We start from the raw sequence: 17,173 nt of genomic DNA on the forward strand, positions 1-17,173 counted from the left end.
CCCGCCCTATATCATTAAGATATAGTACAACAATGGAACCAGTTACCTAGGGAGGTTGTGGGCTCTCCCACACTAGAGGCATTCAAGATGCAGCTGGACAGCCATTGGTTAGGGATGCTTGAGGTGGATTCGTGCATTGAGCAGGGGGTTGGACTCGATGGCCTTATAGGCTCCTTCCAACTCTACTATTCCATGATTCTATGAAGATCTCAAGGTGGCGTACAGAAAAACGCATACAGTATAAAACAATAAATATACACCGCTAAAAACAAGTTGACGACTCCCCACAGTCTGGAAGCAGCAGAAGAGAAGTTGTTTTAATGCTTTCAGGTAAGGCTTTGTGTTGGGGCAATAGCAGACTATTCCTGCAGATGCTAAATGAAGGGGGAAAGAATTAGTATGTCCCTGTTCTGCACCAGGGAAAGGCAACTGTTGCATTGAGACGAGGATGGCGCTACAACGTGCCTCGTAACGTGCCGGCAGTGAGTGTTCTAGGATGCACCTGCACTTCTTCGCCATCCAGCCCTGGATGCTTGGCCATCTGTGCCATCTGGGTTGCATGCCAAGTGTACATCCTGCATACAACGCACCAGCGTCAGCTCTGGGCTTTTGAGGGCGCTTGGGCAAGACACCCTCCCTCGGTGAGCCTCCCTTCTCAGTGTCATGACCTTGCTGTCGCTCTCTTCTCTCTCGTCATTGCCACCGCGTGTTTGTTTGTCAGGCAGAGAGCTAGCAAGCAAGCTGGCCATGGCGTCTGCTGCTCCTCCTTCCCATCACCTCCGCTGACTGGGCCGGGGGGAGAGGCAGGTGAACAAGCAGGTTGCATTGGGGAAGAGGAGGGGCAACTCCAGGCTCTTATCAGTGGGCCCCTCCTACTTTTGATGCCAGCCCTGCCGCAAACCCATATTATTTGTACTGTGAGGAGGTGCAACTTAGGAGGCAATTTGATGTGGGCTTCCTAACTGCCATGGGGCCAGGTGGAGGGATATCTGTGGCACGGAGGCCATTTTATGACAGATTGGCCATTTTAGGACGGAACCGCCATTTTCTCGCATAGCCCTGGGTCCCCCATACAGCCTACAACTCCCAGCATGCAGCGCCTGGGAGGGCTGTACTTACCAGGGCCCAGGAACAGAGGGCATACATGCCCTCGGCACTGCCACTGCCCACTCCTTGGCGTGATCACATCCTTCTTCCTGGGAAGCCGGCGATCACGTCGGGAAGGACGTGATCGCACCAGGCCCAGGGAAGAAAAACGTGATCGAGCCGAGGAGCAGGCAGTGGCAGCGCTGAGGACACATAAGCTCTCTGTTCCTGAGCAGCCCTCCCAGGCATTGCATGCTGGGAGTTGTAGGCTGCATGGGGGCATAAGGCTATGCGAGAAAATGGCCGATCCATTACAAAACTTTTGTAAGCCGCCCAGAGAGCTTGAGCTATGGGGCGGTATATAAATGCAATAAATAAAATAAATATAAATAAAATGGATCCATCATGGCCTCCATGTCTCGGATATCCGAATCTGAGGTTTGAGGCTTGCACAGCCCTATTAGAAATATGTATTCACACAACACACACAGAGAGAGATACACACACTAAAATGTCACTTAGAGTATGTAAAAGCATATGCTAAAAACGCAACCCAAACGAAGCCCAGATTTTGGTGTGCCTTCGGGGGTGGTTGGATGGAGATGCTCCATGCTGTAGGCGGGGGTTTCAGTCTCTGCATTGCGCCAGAAGCAGCAGCGGCTGGTTGGATCCTCTTGGGTTCATTCATATTTATCCTGTGACAGTGCCCAAGAACATGATAGAGTAGTACTATGGTTGCGGTAGAAAGGTCTGCATAAGTAAGTGAAGGGCAAAGAAAGGGATTTATTTATTTATTTATTTATTTATTTATTTATTTATTTATTACATTTTTATACTGCCCCATAGCCGAGACTCTCTGGGCACTGCACAATTAAAACCATAACTTATCACAAGTCAAGATTTAAAACTTCAAAAAAATATCATATAAAACCAGAATAAGTGATGGTCCAGGGAAAGCCTGTCTAAAATGATTTGTTTTCAGGAGGCTTTTTAAGAGTGGATCATGGGGGAGGGGTTAGGGTCCATCTGATGCATATCCAATGCGCCACCCCTACCCTCCCAGTTTATACATGCCTGAAACTTCATTCTACGCTGGTCCGTCCCCCAACACTCTAGATGCCAAACAGCAATGAGAGAAGGGCAAACTCTTGACTACAGAGATGAGTATGTATTTCTTTCAATCAGAGGTAGGGTTGTATACAGGCCACCCTTCCCACTGAACCCGGTGTCGTCCCTAGGATTCTTGCTTCAAGCCCATGGGAAAAGGTGCATCCTTTCCCCCAAACTTCCATTTAAAGGGTGCGGGGGGAATCCACCTTGGATTCCTACAAGGGGTAAGCCTTGGTCTCAAAGCCCTGGTCCCTGGAGCAATCTCCACCACCACCTTGGAGGAATCCCAACAAGGGTGTTGGGAGGAACAGCTGCTCTCACCACCGGCCAAGTCAGTTTATGTGGTGCATGAAGCCGGGGCTCACTCACATCACGCCTTTCGCCATCGGGAAGGATGTGGTGCACCGGTGTGGGCAAAGTCTCCCTGGCAAGGTCTGGAGTTTTCCGTCCATCCACCACCTGAGTTGGGGAAGCTTCGCCTACTGCACCGAACTCAACAGTGCCAACGTGGGGAGCTGCTGTCCAGACCTTCCCACCCATGCCGAGTATTGAAATTTTTATTTTATTTATTTATTGCATTTCTATACCACCCAATAGCCGAAGCTACAAATCACACCAAAATCACACCAAAATTTTGGGTCTCTTTTCCAGATGGTGCCGACATTATTTTCACGACTTAATTCCATAACCACGAGACTTTAAAAATAAAATAAAAACCTGCACATTTCAGGGTTTGCCTCCACAGTGCCACAAGGACTCCTGGGAAATGGAGAACCGGGTGTCGTGATGCACTCACGCCTTTTCAAGGCGGCCTAGGGGCGTCCCGACCCACCAACCTGCAAAGCTGCAGCATCCTTAGGATGGTTTGGGGCCCTGCGCTGCTCTTGCGGGAAGCTGCTATGTTCTTAACGTTAAAGAAGGAATTCCGAGAGGCGGTCTGCCCCGATGCTCGCATTTCCCTCTGTGTGATCCAGCAGGCACAGGTGGGGTGAGCTCAGAGGAGAAGAAGACGTCATAGATCTTGACTTCAGCAAAGCTTTTGACAAAGTACCACATGAGATTCTGATTAATAAACTAGCTAAAAGTGGGCTAGACGGAACAACTATTAGGTGGATTCACAGTTGGATACAGAATTGGACTCAAAGAGAGCTAATCAACGGTACCTTCTCAGACTTGGGGGAGGTAACGAGTGGGGTACCGCAGGGCTCAGTCCTGGGCCCAGTGCTCTTCAACATTTTTATTAATGATTTGGATGAGGAGGTGCAGGGAACGCTTATCAAATTTGCAGATGACACAAAATTGGGTGGGATAACTAATAACCTGGAAGACAGAAATAAACTTCAAAGTGATCTTGATAGGCTGGAGTGCTGGGCTAAAAACAACAGAATGAAATTTAATAGGGATAAATGCCAAGTTCTACATTTAGGAAATAGAAACCAAAGGCACAGTTACAAGATGGGGGATACTTGGCTCAGCAATACTACAAACGAGAAGGATCTTGGAATTGTTGTAGATCGCAAGCTGAACAGGAGCCAACAGTGTGATATGGCTGCAAGAAAGGCAAATGCTATTTTGGGCTGCATTAATAAAAGCATAGCTTCCAAATCACGTGAGGTCCTGATTCCTCTCTATTCGGGCCTGGTTAAGCCTCATCTAGAGTATTGCGTCCGGTTCTGGGCTCCACAATTCAAGAAGGTCGCAGACAAGCTGGAGCGTGTTCAGAGGAGGGCAACCAGGTCGATCAGGGGTCTGGAAACAAAGCCCCCTGATGAGGGGCGGAAAGAACTGGGCATGTTTAGCCTGGAGAAGAGGAGATTGAGGGGAGACATGAGAGCACTCTTCAAATACTTGAAACGTCACGCAGAGGAGGGCCAGGATCTCTTCTCGATCATCCCAGAGTGCAGGACACGGAATAACGGGCTGAAGTTACAGGAAGCCAGATTCCAGCTGGACATCAGGAAAAACTTCCTGACTGTTAGAGCAGTACGACAATGGAATCAGTTCCCTATGGAGGTTGTGGGCTCTCCCACCCTAGAGGCCTTCAAGAGGCAGCTGGACAACCATCTGTCAGGGATGCTTTAGGGTGGATTCCTGCATTGAGCAGGGGGTTGGACTCGATGGCCTTGTAGGCCCCTTCCAACTCTGCTATTCTATGATTCTAAGAAAGATAACGCAGCCTCCCTTTTATCTAGCGGCAGCCCTAATTTATGCACGGCCTCAAACGCGAGATTCTGCTGCGCTCCAGTATTCCCTTTGATGTTTCAGTGTCAGCTAGAATCAAGGGGGTGTGTGTGTTTTCCTCCTCTCTGTTGAGCAGGGGGGTTGTCGTTTTTTTCTGGGTGTTTCCTGTATTATTTTATTAATTGGATACTGGCATGCAAAGGTTCTTCCTTTTTTAGCTTTTCCTTTTAGTTCACTGTTGAAATCTCCTCTCCCCCTCCCCCCGCCACCCCAAATTACCAAATTCCTACCCTCCTCTTCCACACATTGGCAGCTTTTCACACATGCATCAAAGACCTTAGCCATTGCAGTGGGGCAGGGTGGGGGACTTCCAGGCCTTACTGCAATTCCAGCTGCCCATCACCCTGATCTTGCGTACTCCTAGAAAGGGCTCCATGGAGGTTTACTAGGAGGAGGAACATCAGAAGTGCCCTGATGCTGGATCAGACCAAGGGTCCATCTACTCCAGCACTCTGTTCGCACTGTGGTCAACCAGCTGTTGATCAGGGACCCCCAGCAGGACATGGTGCAACAGCACCCTCCCTCCCATGCTCCCCAGCAACTGGTGCACACAGGCTTACTGCCTCGAATACTGGAGATACTGGAGGTTGTGAATCTTTCTGTCGCACAGTTCAAAACATTGCTCCCAAAAAGCATCCGGGGAAATGCACGCTCCCGTAATACCGGAACAGTCTAATGCAAGCATGAGACTCATAGATTGCAAAATTCCTGAGGGCAGTTTTGCTCTGGGGCTTCAGTTGCGAGCCTGCTTTTAGGGCCAGGATTCAATCTTAGACCCTGTCACATAATAAAAGAGGAATTGCCTCTGAGCATGTGCAGTGTTTCCTTTGCCGTCACCAGCGAGAAGCTGCAATGCATCCCAATTCATCTGGGGCCAAGGGTGCAGGGGCCCTGAAGCTCCCCTGAGCCAAATGCACCTTGCCTGTCGGTCCGCTTCAGCAGAACAGAGATGTGCCTCCCCAGCCATTTCCTGGCCTCTCACTTAACCCCAGATGTTTTAAAAAGTCAAGCAGTAGCAGCCTAAAAAAATCAAACCCTGAGAATGTTTTGCAGTTGAAGGCAAGCAGACTGCAAAGCAAGTGGCCAGGAAGCCCTGGTTTTTAGCTGCGTCCCGAGCTTCGGTTGTGCAAGAGCTATTTAGGGCAATAATATTAAATGTTGTTGAACAAGCTCAGATGTCATTATGGCTCCCATGCAGACCGGATCGAGAGCTAGGCTCCTTTTTGGCCATCTCTCGCATCCGAGGGGAGCGTTAACCGCTTCTCAAATGGTTGCCCTGTGGCTCGTTCAACGCGAAACACTGCGTGTGCTGTAGCTGACTCTGCATTTCATGACTGTTTTGACTCTCGGCTGCTTGGTCCTTAAGACCCGGCTAATATGCCAACATCAACACTTTACTAACAAGAGTTTATTTCAGGTTAGTGAAGGGAACCGCTTATCACTGGGACCTCCTCCTCGTGGCTCTGATTAACACCGGGCTGTCCATCTTTGGGTTGCCATGGATACACGCCGCGTTCCCCCACTCGCCGATGCACGTCCGCGCTCTGGCCTACGTGGAGGAGAGGGTCGAGAACGGGCACATCTATGAAACGTGAGTCACGGGCAGCCATTTTGTTTGGGTTCTGTTTCACGGCCCAGCCCGTCCCGCCATGTTGAAGGGGTTGGACACCAGTGCTTGGAATCAGTATCAACAACAGGGTAGAGGTGGAGTTTGGAGATAATCCTTTAGAGTTTGCATGGATGCAGGATTGGGGACGGGAGACGTTCTGACACCCCTCTCATTTGTTCGCGCAAACGGGGTATTGTATTCTCAGCTGTTGGAGGACTTGCACCTATGCCTGAGGTGCATTCTGTGCAGACAACCGGCTGTTGACTTGTACGCGCTGTCGGAATATTCCAGATGGCTCCTCAAGAGTTCTTCCCGCCCCACCGCCCACCTTCTGAAAGTTTTAAATCCTGACCGAAATCCTCTTGTCACACGGCACATCTCAAGCGTGCCTTACCTAAGCCTGGCTAAGTCGCCCTGAGCTCTGAGTCTGTCCTGCGTCCGGAAGCTTCTGCACTGCCTCATTATAAAAACATCCAGGTTGCCTCTTTATGACAGGAGCTCTAAGGCAGTTACTGCAGGGATGTGGGCGAAGGTATGGGTGTGGATTTTTTTGTTCAAAGATCCTGCAAGGCTTCTTGTACAACCTGCCACCTTCTTGACACCCTGCAAAGACCTTATTCCTCTCCTTAAGCCTGAAGCAGCCCAGCCATGTGGTATTCTGGGAAAGCGGGAATAGAACGGTCCCACAGGGTGCCGTGGAGTTTCACTCAAACACCTTCTCCTGGGGTCCGAAGCTCACTTCTCAATTTTATAAACGAAACGAATGAGTAAGTGGAGAAAATTGCTCTCCACCGTTTAGAGCAGTGTTCAATCAAAAGGCGGATTCATGTGCCATTTGGTAAAAATTAATATTCTTTCGGGAGCCTGACAGAACTAGAGCTGGGGTGCTTTCAGGTGAGGTTTCCATCATGCCATTGCCCTATCGCATTCACGCAAGTGAGGGGAGACATTGTCGTCTTCCATTCGTAGTCCAGCGTCCATCTTTTTCTTTTACTGTTAAGGGAAACGCTGCCTTGGGAAGGTTGCACCCATAAACGGCGGCCTCTAAATAACTTTAGATACATGGTTAAAGAGGAAAAAAAACTGGAATGTGCCGTTGGACAGGTAGCAGTAGGGACCATACATCTGGAAGCTGTTATGTTGACAAAGACGGACACCTCAGGTGAGGAGTGAGGAAACGGAAGCATGATGGGAAAGTGGGAGAAGGAGTGAGGTTTCTGTTTTAGAAAAGAGAAGGAGGAGAAGCCAAGGAAGAGAAACAGTGTTGCATAGTGGTTAGAGTGTTGGACTGCTAGGCAAGGGGTTAGCCCGGTGCGAGGCCCGGGCTCGTCCCTGTGCATCCAGATGACACACAGTGGATCCCAGGCTCAGGCAGGGGTCAAACCTCCCTGGCCCTGGAGTAACCAGCACCACTTGTGGCCCGGTATTTCCCGCGGTCTCAGGCTGAGCCTGAGACTGCGGGCGTGTAGCCCATTCCGCCGCTTTTCCCAGCTACTGCATTTACTCGCGAGTAGCTGGGAAAAGCTGCGGCCATCAGGGCAGGATGGGGAGATGGGGGGGGGAACCATCTGTCAGGGATGCTTTAGGGTGGATTCCTGCATTGAGCAGGGGGTTGGACTCAATGGCCTTGTAGGCCCCTTCCAACTCTGCTATTCTATGATTCTATGAATCGGAGCTGGGGGGATGGGGGAATCGGAGCCGGGGGGGGGGAATGGGGTGAAAACGGAGATCGCGGGTGGGGGATCGTGGGCGGGGGGGGAATGGAGATCGCGGGCGGGGGGGGAACAGCCAGGGGGAGATGGGGGGAAACAGAGCCATGGGGAGAGGGGGGGACATCGGAGCCAGAGCAGGGGGACATCGGAGCCAGGGGGGAGCGAGGATCCCTTTTTAAAAAACAACAACAACCTTACCTTTATCGTTGGTGCGCTCCTGCACTCATGGCTCTTTAAAACTAAAAAAAAAAAAAATGGCAGACGCGACGGGTCCTTCCTGCAGCCCGTTGCATCTTACGTGTAGACAGGGGCGATGGCCCGCGCTACTTGTAGCACAGGCTCGCCCCTCCTCCTGCACGGATTCCAAGGTAGGTCTAGCAAAGCCCTGGGAATCGGGAGATCTGGGTTCAGGTCCCTACTTGGCCATGGAAGCTCACTGGATGACTTTGGGCCCAACCTACCTCACAGGGTTGTTGTGAGGATAAAATGGAGAGGAAGAGGATTATGTATGCTGCCTTGGTTCCTGGAAGGAAGGAAGGAAGGAAGGAATATTGTGGTGTTGGGAAGGAATTCTAGCATTTAGGAGGAGCTGTAGAAAACTGGGCTGCCCCTTTTTTCTGGAGTAGCCTTACCCATCTTGGTGCCCTGTGTTGGACTGCAACACAGCTGACTGTGAGGTTATGGAAGTTGTAGTCCAAAGCATCAGGAGGGCACCAGGTTGTGGAAAGCCAATCTAAAAACTGTTTCAAACCACCCAGAGAGCTTTGGCTATGGGGCGGTACATAAATGTAATAAATAAATAAATAAAACTGCATTTGCACAACCGCATTTGCACAAACAGAACTTCAGGCGGATTCTCCTCTTGCACATAGTTCAAAGCCTAGTTTCCACGAATGCAACATCATTTGTGATCATGGAATGACCCAGTTGGATAGTGCTTACGGTGCCCTCCAGTTGTGTCGGAATGTACCCTATTTCTTCGATTCTAAGGTGCACTTTTTTCCGCATATAAACATCTCTAAAAATGGGGTGCGTCTTAGAATCGCGGGTGTGTCTTAGGGGTTTTTTTCCTGTTGGTGGTACTGAAATTAGTGTGTGTCTTACAATCGATGGCGTCTTACAATCGAAGAAATACGGTAATTTCCATCATGGCAATGCAGTCATCGTAGTCAAGTGCATCTGGAGGGCCTGGCTTATACCATGCTGTATGACTGGCTCGCTTAACCTGCAGTTGAGTGGAGTTTTCAGAGAGATGCTTAGCAAAATAATAACGTTGATGATCATAATTAGCGTTGTCCTTTAAAAAAAAAGAATATCGCGAAGAAGAACACACCACAAACGCAACACTTCTACACCGAGGAGTGTGTGCGATTATGTTTTAAAAAAAAGACTACCGATGCGCACTGTCGGTCATGGTCGTTTCTAAGTGTGTATTTCCCCAAATCCACCTGGGGAACCAAGTTCCGAATTGCTCCTTTTCAAGGTTCACTTCACACGACCTCGTTTTGAGGCATCAATGAGGTGGTCCTGAACGTTGTTCAAAATAACTGGCTCTTTGCAGCGAGATTTCGCACACGAAAATAGTCACTGGTTTTGTTTCTGCTGAGCTTCTCTTTGGGAAAAAAAAACACGGGAGGATTCCACAAAACCAAAGGAAATCCAGCACTCTGAAATCAGGTGGCGGTTGCTATAGAAAGGATTAAAAGGTAGAAAGGAGGATTTGGGCTGCTTGAAGAGATTTTTATTTAGCAGGCTGCAGAGCCTAAATTACTTTTACGCTCCGAAGGGGGAAGAGAGACTACGGGAATAGTTGGGGCCGTTGGTGCTAAAGAAAACACTTTAATTATGCCCCAGGGAAAGTGGGATTTTGCAGTGTTACACAAATTCTGTCACTTGCTAGTTAAGGGAGCAAAGGGCTGTGCAGGGCTCCCTGTGAAACTGGAAATAATAATAATAATAATTAATAATAATAATAATAATAATAATTTATTACATTAGTATACCGCCCCAATAGCCGAAGCTCTCTGGGTGGTTTACCTAAGATTAAGACACTTAAAAACAACATACAAAAATTAAAAAACGCAAAAACGTACAATATACACATACGTTTAAAACCACTATAACAACTTTAAAAAACGATGAGCCGAAAAAACGGACCCAGGCTCATCACATATTGCTAAATGCCTGGGAGAAGAGAAAAGTCTTGACCTGGTGCTGAAAAGATAACACAATTGGCGCCAGGCGGGCCTCGTCGGGGAGATCGTTCCACAGTCGGGGGGCCACCACAGAGAAGGCCCTCTCTCTTGTTGCCGTCCTCCAAGCTTCCCTCGGAGTAGGCACCCGGAGGAGGACCTTAGATGTTGGACATAGTGTTTGGGTAGGTTCCTACCAGGAAAGACATTCCATCAGGTATTGTGATCCCGAGCAGTGTAAGGCTTTATAGGTTAAAACCAGCGCCTTGAATCGGGCTTGGATACATACAGGTAGCCAATGCAAGCGGGCCAGAATCTGTTTTAGCCCCACACCGGCTCTGGAGATTTCTCCAGAACGCTTTCAAGTCCTTATTTGCTGTTTTAGGCAACACCAAATTCCAAACTTGGATGTAGTGCCTGAATCACCACGGTCCTCAATAAGACAGGATAGATAGATGGAGGGAAAAGGCCTCATGGGAGGCCCAGTGCCAGGGCTCTTGAACGCTCCTACAATGTTCAGAAACGTTCACGCGTGGTGATAGGTCGCTCGCTTCTTGTCCTATTATGGCCTTAAAAGTGTCCCATTGGAACCCGTTGCAACTGAAGTAGCAGGACGTAATGTGGGTCCCTGTGTTGTTTGGCCCACGGCGCCCCACTCGCCTGTGCGCTGCCACTTGACGCTGCAGCCTGCCAGTGATGGCTGCTGAAGAGCCTTTGTGGTTCTGTGTTCCCATATTTGCGTGCCCCCGTTAGGGGACCGGGGTAGGGTGGGGGACGGTTTTCTGCTCAGTAGGAAACTGATTTGTGCGTTGTTGTCCCTGGCCAGGATCGTGAGCGTGAAGGAGACCCGGCTGACGACGTTGGTGGCCAACTTCTTGGTGGGCCTCTCGCTCCTGCTCCTGCCTTTCCCGCTGCAGCTGATCCCGAAGCCCGTCCTCTATGGGCTCTTCCTGTACATCGCCCTGACCTCCATCGATGGGAACCAGCTTTTCGAGAGGGTGGCCCTCCTGCTGAAAGAGCAGGTAAGCCTGGGGGCATTGGGGGGGGGGAGAGTTTGCAAGCCGGAGCGTGGCCGCACAGGATAAGGAGCGCGGGCCGAGCGGCGCTCCAGCCTCTGTTTCCTGAGGAAACTCATAATAATGAGCTGATTGCCGCAGCTTGAAAAACACGGCCGTTCAATAGCCTCTGATTGCTTTTTATGATCTCCCACCTCCTCGCCCACACCCTGTTTTGTTGTCTTGAATGTGCTCCGGCAGCAAAACGCAGCGGGCAAAATGCCACCGGGGTTGCCAGCGAAAGAAATCCCGGCCAGCCGCTCCAAGGGTGGGGAAGGAAACCTTTCGCCGTCTGGCACGGGAAGCGGCCTCGGCCCTGCCCTTCGATTACCCAAGAACGTAGCCGCCGCTGGGATTTCGAGCAGCCGGCTCCCGCTCGCGCCAGAGGCTTTTCAAAAGAGTGCCAGGGACGACGCTTCCTCGCAGCCTGAGCCAACGCGGCAGCAGGCAGAGGGCTTCGTTTGCGTGGGTTTTCCCTTACGCCGAGCCAAAACCCAACCCAGCGGTGCCGATCCGGGGAGGAAGCACTCACTGCAATCTGAATCATTTGCTTGCAGCTGCATGTCGCCCGGCAGAAGCAGCGCCCAGCGCCCTTTGTTGACGGGGGGGGGGGGGGGTTAAGAAGCTGGCAGAAAGACAGGCAGATGTTGTGGCAAAACGTCCCCGGCAGAAAAATCCTCTCTCGCCCGGCAGCAGACGCCGTCAACCTGACAGCCCAGCTCCCGTGGGGGAATTTTCTCTCTTTCTGAAAAAGGGACACCGTGTTTTGTTTAGTTTTCTTTTTAAGCAAGGAGCGTCGTGAATGCCCACGGTGCCTTCCGGAAGCTCTGTCGGGCCCATAGGAGGGATTTTCCTGCAGCCTCCCAGGCTGGCTGTTCCTGACTGTCCCTCAACATTCAGGAATAAGCTTTTGCAGGGGGGGAAGAAACACTGAAGAGGGAGTAGGAATTTCTGGATAGGGACAGACAGATCTGTCACTCCTGGTCGTTCCGTCCTGTTTCCACACGAGTGCCTGTGTTTGTTTTGTTTTTTAAAAGACCCATATGGAAATCTGTAAGCCTTTTTCAAAATCACACATTCACACATTCCTTTGCGCGTTTGGAAGCATACGCTTTTTGGACTGATGCGCCCATTGACCAGAGCGCATTTATGTGCAGTGTTTGGAAATACATCATGTATTTTCCTAAATGTGCACATGCTGAATTGTTTTTGTGCTTTTTTTAAAGGAGACACACCCTGCAGGCTCAGAAACATGCGGATTTCTGACCTCAAGCTGCATTTAGGCCAAGGAGGTGCGAATTGGGTAAATCTGTAAAAATAGAAGAAGAGAAAAGACCTTAATCATAGAATCATGGAATAGCAGAGTTGGAAGGGGCCTACAAGGCCATCGAGTCCAACCCCCTGCTCAATGCAGGAATCCACCCTAAAGCATCCCTGACAGATGCTTGTCCAGCTGCCTCTTGAAGGCCTCTAGTGTGGGAGAGCCCACAACCTCCCTAGGTAACTGATTCCATTGTCGCACTGCTCTAACAGTCAGGAAGTTTTTCCTGATGTCCAGCCGGAATCTGGCTTCCTTTAACTTGAGCCCGTTATTCCATGTCCTGCACTCTGGGAGGATCGAGAAGAGATCCTGATAATGAAGCACATTTCTCACCTTCGCCACCGTCCCTGGGATGCAAGCAGCCTCAAGCCTGTCCTTTGTACCTCTGCAGCAGAAATGATTGTTGCTGTTTTGAGTGCCATTATTATACATGGCGCTCTACGGAGTAACAAGAAAAAAAAAAGGCCCAACTCCTGTCACAAGAGGGTTACAGTTTACATTTTAATGGCAGGGAGACAGAAAAAGACAGTGGAAGGATACTAGGGATTGAACGGAGGCCGTCCCGTGCCCAATGCCCCGTTTAAATCCTGTCCCGTAACGGTCTTGCTGGTGTTCGGTTGGAGCAGTCAAAAGCCTTTCTAGGAAGGAGGAAGTAGCAGAGTGGAGCTGGCATAGCACAGCTGTGACCCACAGCATCTGGGGCAGGAGGCACGGATCACCAGCTTGGTGCCTCTGAAGGAAGCAGCTGCACAGGTGTGGGAATCTGGACACGAGCTCTCCTTTTATCTGCAGCCACTTCAAAGCAACGCACAGGATGAGGCCAGGCGGAATATATCAAACGGACGGCGCTTTGTTCTCAAAGACGGAAATCTAGCGGTGACTTGAGAGCAGGGCTTGGGCCGCCCGGCCCGGCCCGGCCCGGCCCCCACCTTCCCTCTTGCTGCAAAGAGCGGTTCGTCCAACCCAGGGGTGCTGAAGCCCTTCCAGCCCATTTCGGAGAAGGTTTTGGCAGCAGCATTCCAGCAATGGGTGGAGCATAGGGTGAACATAAGGAAAAGAGGACCAGGCTCCCGAATCTTTAACAGTTACATTTAAACAGTTGCTGTTTAAATGGATACTGTTGTTTTGTACTGCTGTTTTTATATTTTTGATGGTTTTAAATTTTGTATACTTTTTTTTAATGTTCACTGTTTTAACTTTTGTAAACCGCCCAGAGAGCTTCGGCTATGGGGCGGTATATCAATTTAATAAATAAATAAATAAATAAATGGGAATTTCATTGGTATGCATGCAGCACCTGGTGAAATTCCCTTTTCATTGCCACTGTTAAAGCTGCAGGAGCTATACTAGAGTGACCAATTGCACTAGAGGGCAACTAGAGCTCCTGCAGCTTTCACTGTTGTGAGGAAGAGGGGATTTCACCAGGTGCTGCATGCGTGCAAAGGACACCTGCTGAAATTCCCTTTTCTACACAACCAGCCATCATGACAGAGGCCCTCAGGGCTGTGTGTGTGTGTGTCATGTGCCCTTTGTGGCTACCGTTTCCTGCCGAGAAGCGTTTGCTGGGCGCTAACCAGTTTGTCCTTTCCAGACGGCATACCCTCCGACACATTACATCCGCCGGGTCCCACAGAGGAAGATCCACTATTTCACAGGCCTGCAGGTGCTCCAGCTCCTCATCCTCTGTGGCTTTGGGATGTCTCCTCTACCCTATATGAAGATGATCTTTCCCCTTATCATGATCGGAATGATCCCTATCAGGTATGCTCTGCGGCTGCTTGGCTTTGGGTTGCAGAAGAGCCACGGGGGGGGGGGGGGGCAGCTTTGGATAGGGCCTTGGCCTCTTTGGGATCTGAAACTTCTCAACATCTCTCAGGGTTCATTGTGCCGCCACCTCTTGGTCTGCCTTCTGTCACAGGCTAGCAGCTCTTCTAACCTGCAGCGGCCAAACTGGGCGTCTTCTCTGCCAGGCTAAGTGGGAAACGGATGGAGACTTAATGCGACAATCCAGCCGACCCCTACCCCAGCACCCTCTAGATGTCTTAGACTGCAACTCCCATTCATCTCCAGCCCAGGTGGTAGACTGGAGATGATGGGAGTTGCAGTCTAAGGGGTCCCCATCACACCTCCCATGGCACCCACAAAGCTTTTCCTTCCCTGGCCCCTTCTAAACACCTTGCGGCTGATCAGCTGTTCAATGGACAGGAAGCGAAAACAAGGGAGAGGGGAGAGAAAGGGGCGAGGGCTAGGAAGGGGGAGAAACAGCGAGGTAAAGAGGCTGAAGGGAGAGAAAGAGCGAGGCTAGAGGCTGGCAGTGGAGAGAAACAGTAAGATAAAGGGGTGAGTGGGAGAGAAAGAGCCAGGCGAGGGGCTAGGAAGGGAGAGAGAGGAGAGGCTGGGAATGAGAAAGGGAGAGAAAGAGCCACTAGAGAATGGGAATGGAGAGACAGATGGCTGAGGGGAACAGTCTGTGTGGGCAGAAGAAGACTGGGGGGTGGGGGCGCAAGAGGCACCTCTGTCCATTTCCCCCCTCCCTCCCAGCCTTTAGCCCAATGGTTCCCAAACTTTTTCAGGTCACCGCCCCCTTGGTTCCACAAACTCATGCCCAGTGCCCCCTGTAGGTGGCCCCTTTAAATGGGAAGCACCCGCTGCAGGCTTGCTGAGGGAGGGAGGAAAAAGAGAGCGATCGCCTCTGTTTTGCAGCCGGCGTGGCGGGGCACACCAAGCAGGGTATGTCTCTTCATTAGCGTTTTGGTGCTTTTGAAACATTTCAATTCACTGTCAAAAGGACTCTTCTTAAATGGTATTAATATATGTGTGGCTTCTTCCCCTATATGGCTTGGGATGAAACTACCTTCTCCCATAAAAATGTCCCTGGGTTTTAAGACCTTCTGGAGAGGCGCTTCTCGGAAAAGACCACCTTGAGCGCCCCCCTGCCGCCCCCTTTCCTCTTAACGCCCCCCTATGCAATCCCACCCCCCCCAAGGGGGCAGTATCGCCCACTTTGGGAACCACTGCTCTAGCCTCTCCATTTCCCTCCCCACTCCACCCCCCCCCTCAGCAGCCATGATGTGAGCAGCCACATTCTCCAAGGGAGCCATTTTGTGGTGGTGCCCACAACAGCTTCTCAAATTCCCAAACGTGCCCACGGGTCCCAAAAGGTTGGGAATCTCTGGTCTAAGGCTGGAAGCTTTTAGCCCCACCCCCATTTTGCCTTCAGCCCCGCCAATCACCGAATTCGGCCCTCGGACTAAAAGAGGCTCAAACACACACACACACACACCGGTCTAGACGGCCGTTTACAATGCCGTGGCTTTAGACGCGCTGAGTGCTGCAGAGCGCAAAGGAAAAACGCTGGAAGTTCACGGAGACCTGGAACTATTATTTATTTATTATAAACAATAAATAAATCATAAATATTAAAATATTTCTAACCCTGCCCTGCATCGATAGATCTCAGGGTGGGATGCAGTAATAAAAACATAAAACCCCAACAATGCAAAATCAGCTTGAGTAATCCGAACGACCGAATCAAAACCAAGCTACAATCCCGAAGACCCAAAGGCTCGGGTGAAATGCCAGGTCCTACGGTGGCACTGAAAATCGTCCCTTCTAACAGCGCTTAATACTTGGGGAATCTAACGGCGCCCTTCCTGTTCTTCCTCCGCCCAGGTATAACTTGCTCCCCAGGATCATTGAAGCGAAATACTTAGATGCAATGGACGCTGAGCACTAAGCGCTGGGGGGAACAGCCCCGCATCCTGGCAACGGCGCTCGCCATTTTTCGAACGGAAAGGAAGCCGAGTTACCCGTTTGACGTTGGTTTGTTCTTGAACCTCTGTGACTTTTGTACCTCTGCACTACTACTACTAATACTTACTACCCAAAGGCATGTTGCCAGAGACCGACCAAGTGCCCGTGTTTTGGGGGGGCGGGGGGGAGGGGGCAATCTATTCTCTTGTGAGCTGAGCAAGCAAGCTAGCCCTATGGAAATCCCAAAGACGCAGGCTTTGAATTGCCACCTGTTTTTTTTTTCATTTTAGGGGGCGTCCCCCCCTTTTTTATATACACTTTGATCCCTCCCTCCCCCTTTCCCAAAATGTGCAACTCTGCAAGAGGAACAGCGACGACCTCTTCATATTTGGCAGAATGACAGTGTGACACGGAGCCATAATAGCAGTTTCTCACCTTCTCAGTACCCTCAAACTGACTTCATTCTGAATAAACCACTCCCTGTCGCCTGTCTGCTGTCTGCGGCAACGATTCGAGGGCCGATCAGGGTAGGGGCAGCCAGCAACCGCTGGAAAACCAGACGGGGTTTCCGGTACAGGTTTCACCCCCGAAACCTGCAATTTTGGTATTGTATTCAGTCTGGGAAATCCAACAACATTCAGAAATGGATTCACGCACCGGGTGAGGCGGAGAAAAACCTCCTTTCAACTGGAACCAGAGACAGGCGGGAATTCTCCAAACCCTTCTTTTATGCTTACGATTTTGGCAGAGCTTTTCCCAACTTGGAACAGTAGATTTGCACGATGGCAACAAGTGTGTACAGTACTACTTATGTGTACATATATACATAGCTAACCTAGATTTGTGTATATATTTTGCATATAAATGTCCTGGATATAGATGCCTGTACTGAAAGGGTTTTTGTGCAATCAGTGTTAACTTGTACTGTATCTTACACTCGGATTCGTTACTATTTCCCCCTCCCCGCCCTATTTCCCCCCTTCCTTTCTTGATCTTTATTCACTTTATTTTCTTGTTTACACGTATTGCTGTGTTTGGTCATTTCTCTGTTTCATCTCAGCCCTTTCACTCCATCACTTCTGATAGCTCTTGGC

The 17,173-nt window shown here is 50.3% G+C and overlaps 1 protein-coding gene across 1 annotated transcript in view; it reads left to right on the forward strand.

Moving 5' to 3' along the window:
- The window catches only part of SLC4A11 (solute carrier family 4 member 11), a 138,724-nt gene extending 122,633 nt beyond the window's left edge, over positions 1–16,091 (forward strand). The window contains exons 16-19 of the mRNA XM_063136068.1: positions 5,855–6,028; positions 10,777–10,972; positions 13,918–14,087; positions 15,999–16,091. Of these exons, the coding sequence (XP_062992138.1) occupies positions 5,855–6,028; positions 10,777–10,972; positions 13,918–14,087; positions 15,999–16,062 (604 nt within the window). The 3' untranslated portion in view covers positions 16,063–16,091. The remainder of the gene's footprint in view (positions 1–5,854; positions 6,029–10,776; positions 10,973–13,917; positions 14,088–15,998) is intronic.
- Positions 16,092–17,173: the final 1,082 nt, after the last annotated feature.

This window comes from Elgaria multicarinata, chromosome 10, assembly GCF_023053635.1.
Source record: "Elgaria multicarinata webbii isolate HBS135686 ecotype San Diego chromosome 10, rElgMul1.1.pri, whole genome shotgun sequence".
NCBI lineage: Eukaryota > Metazoa > Chordata > Lepidosauria > Squamata > Anguidae > Elgaria > Elgaria multicarinata.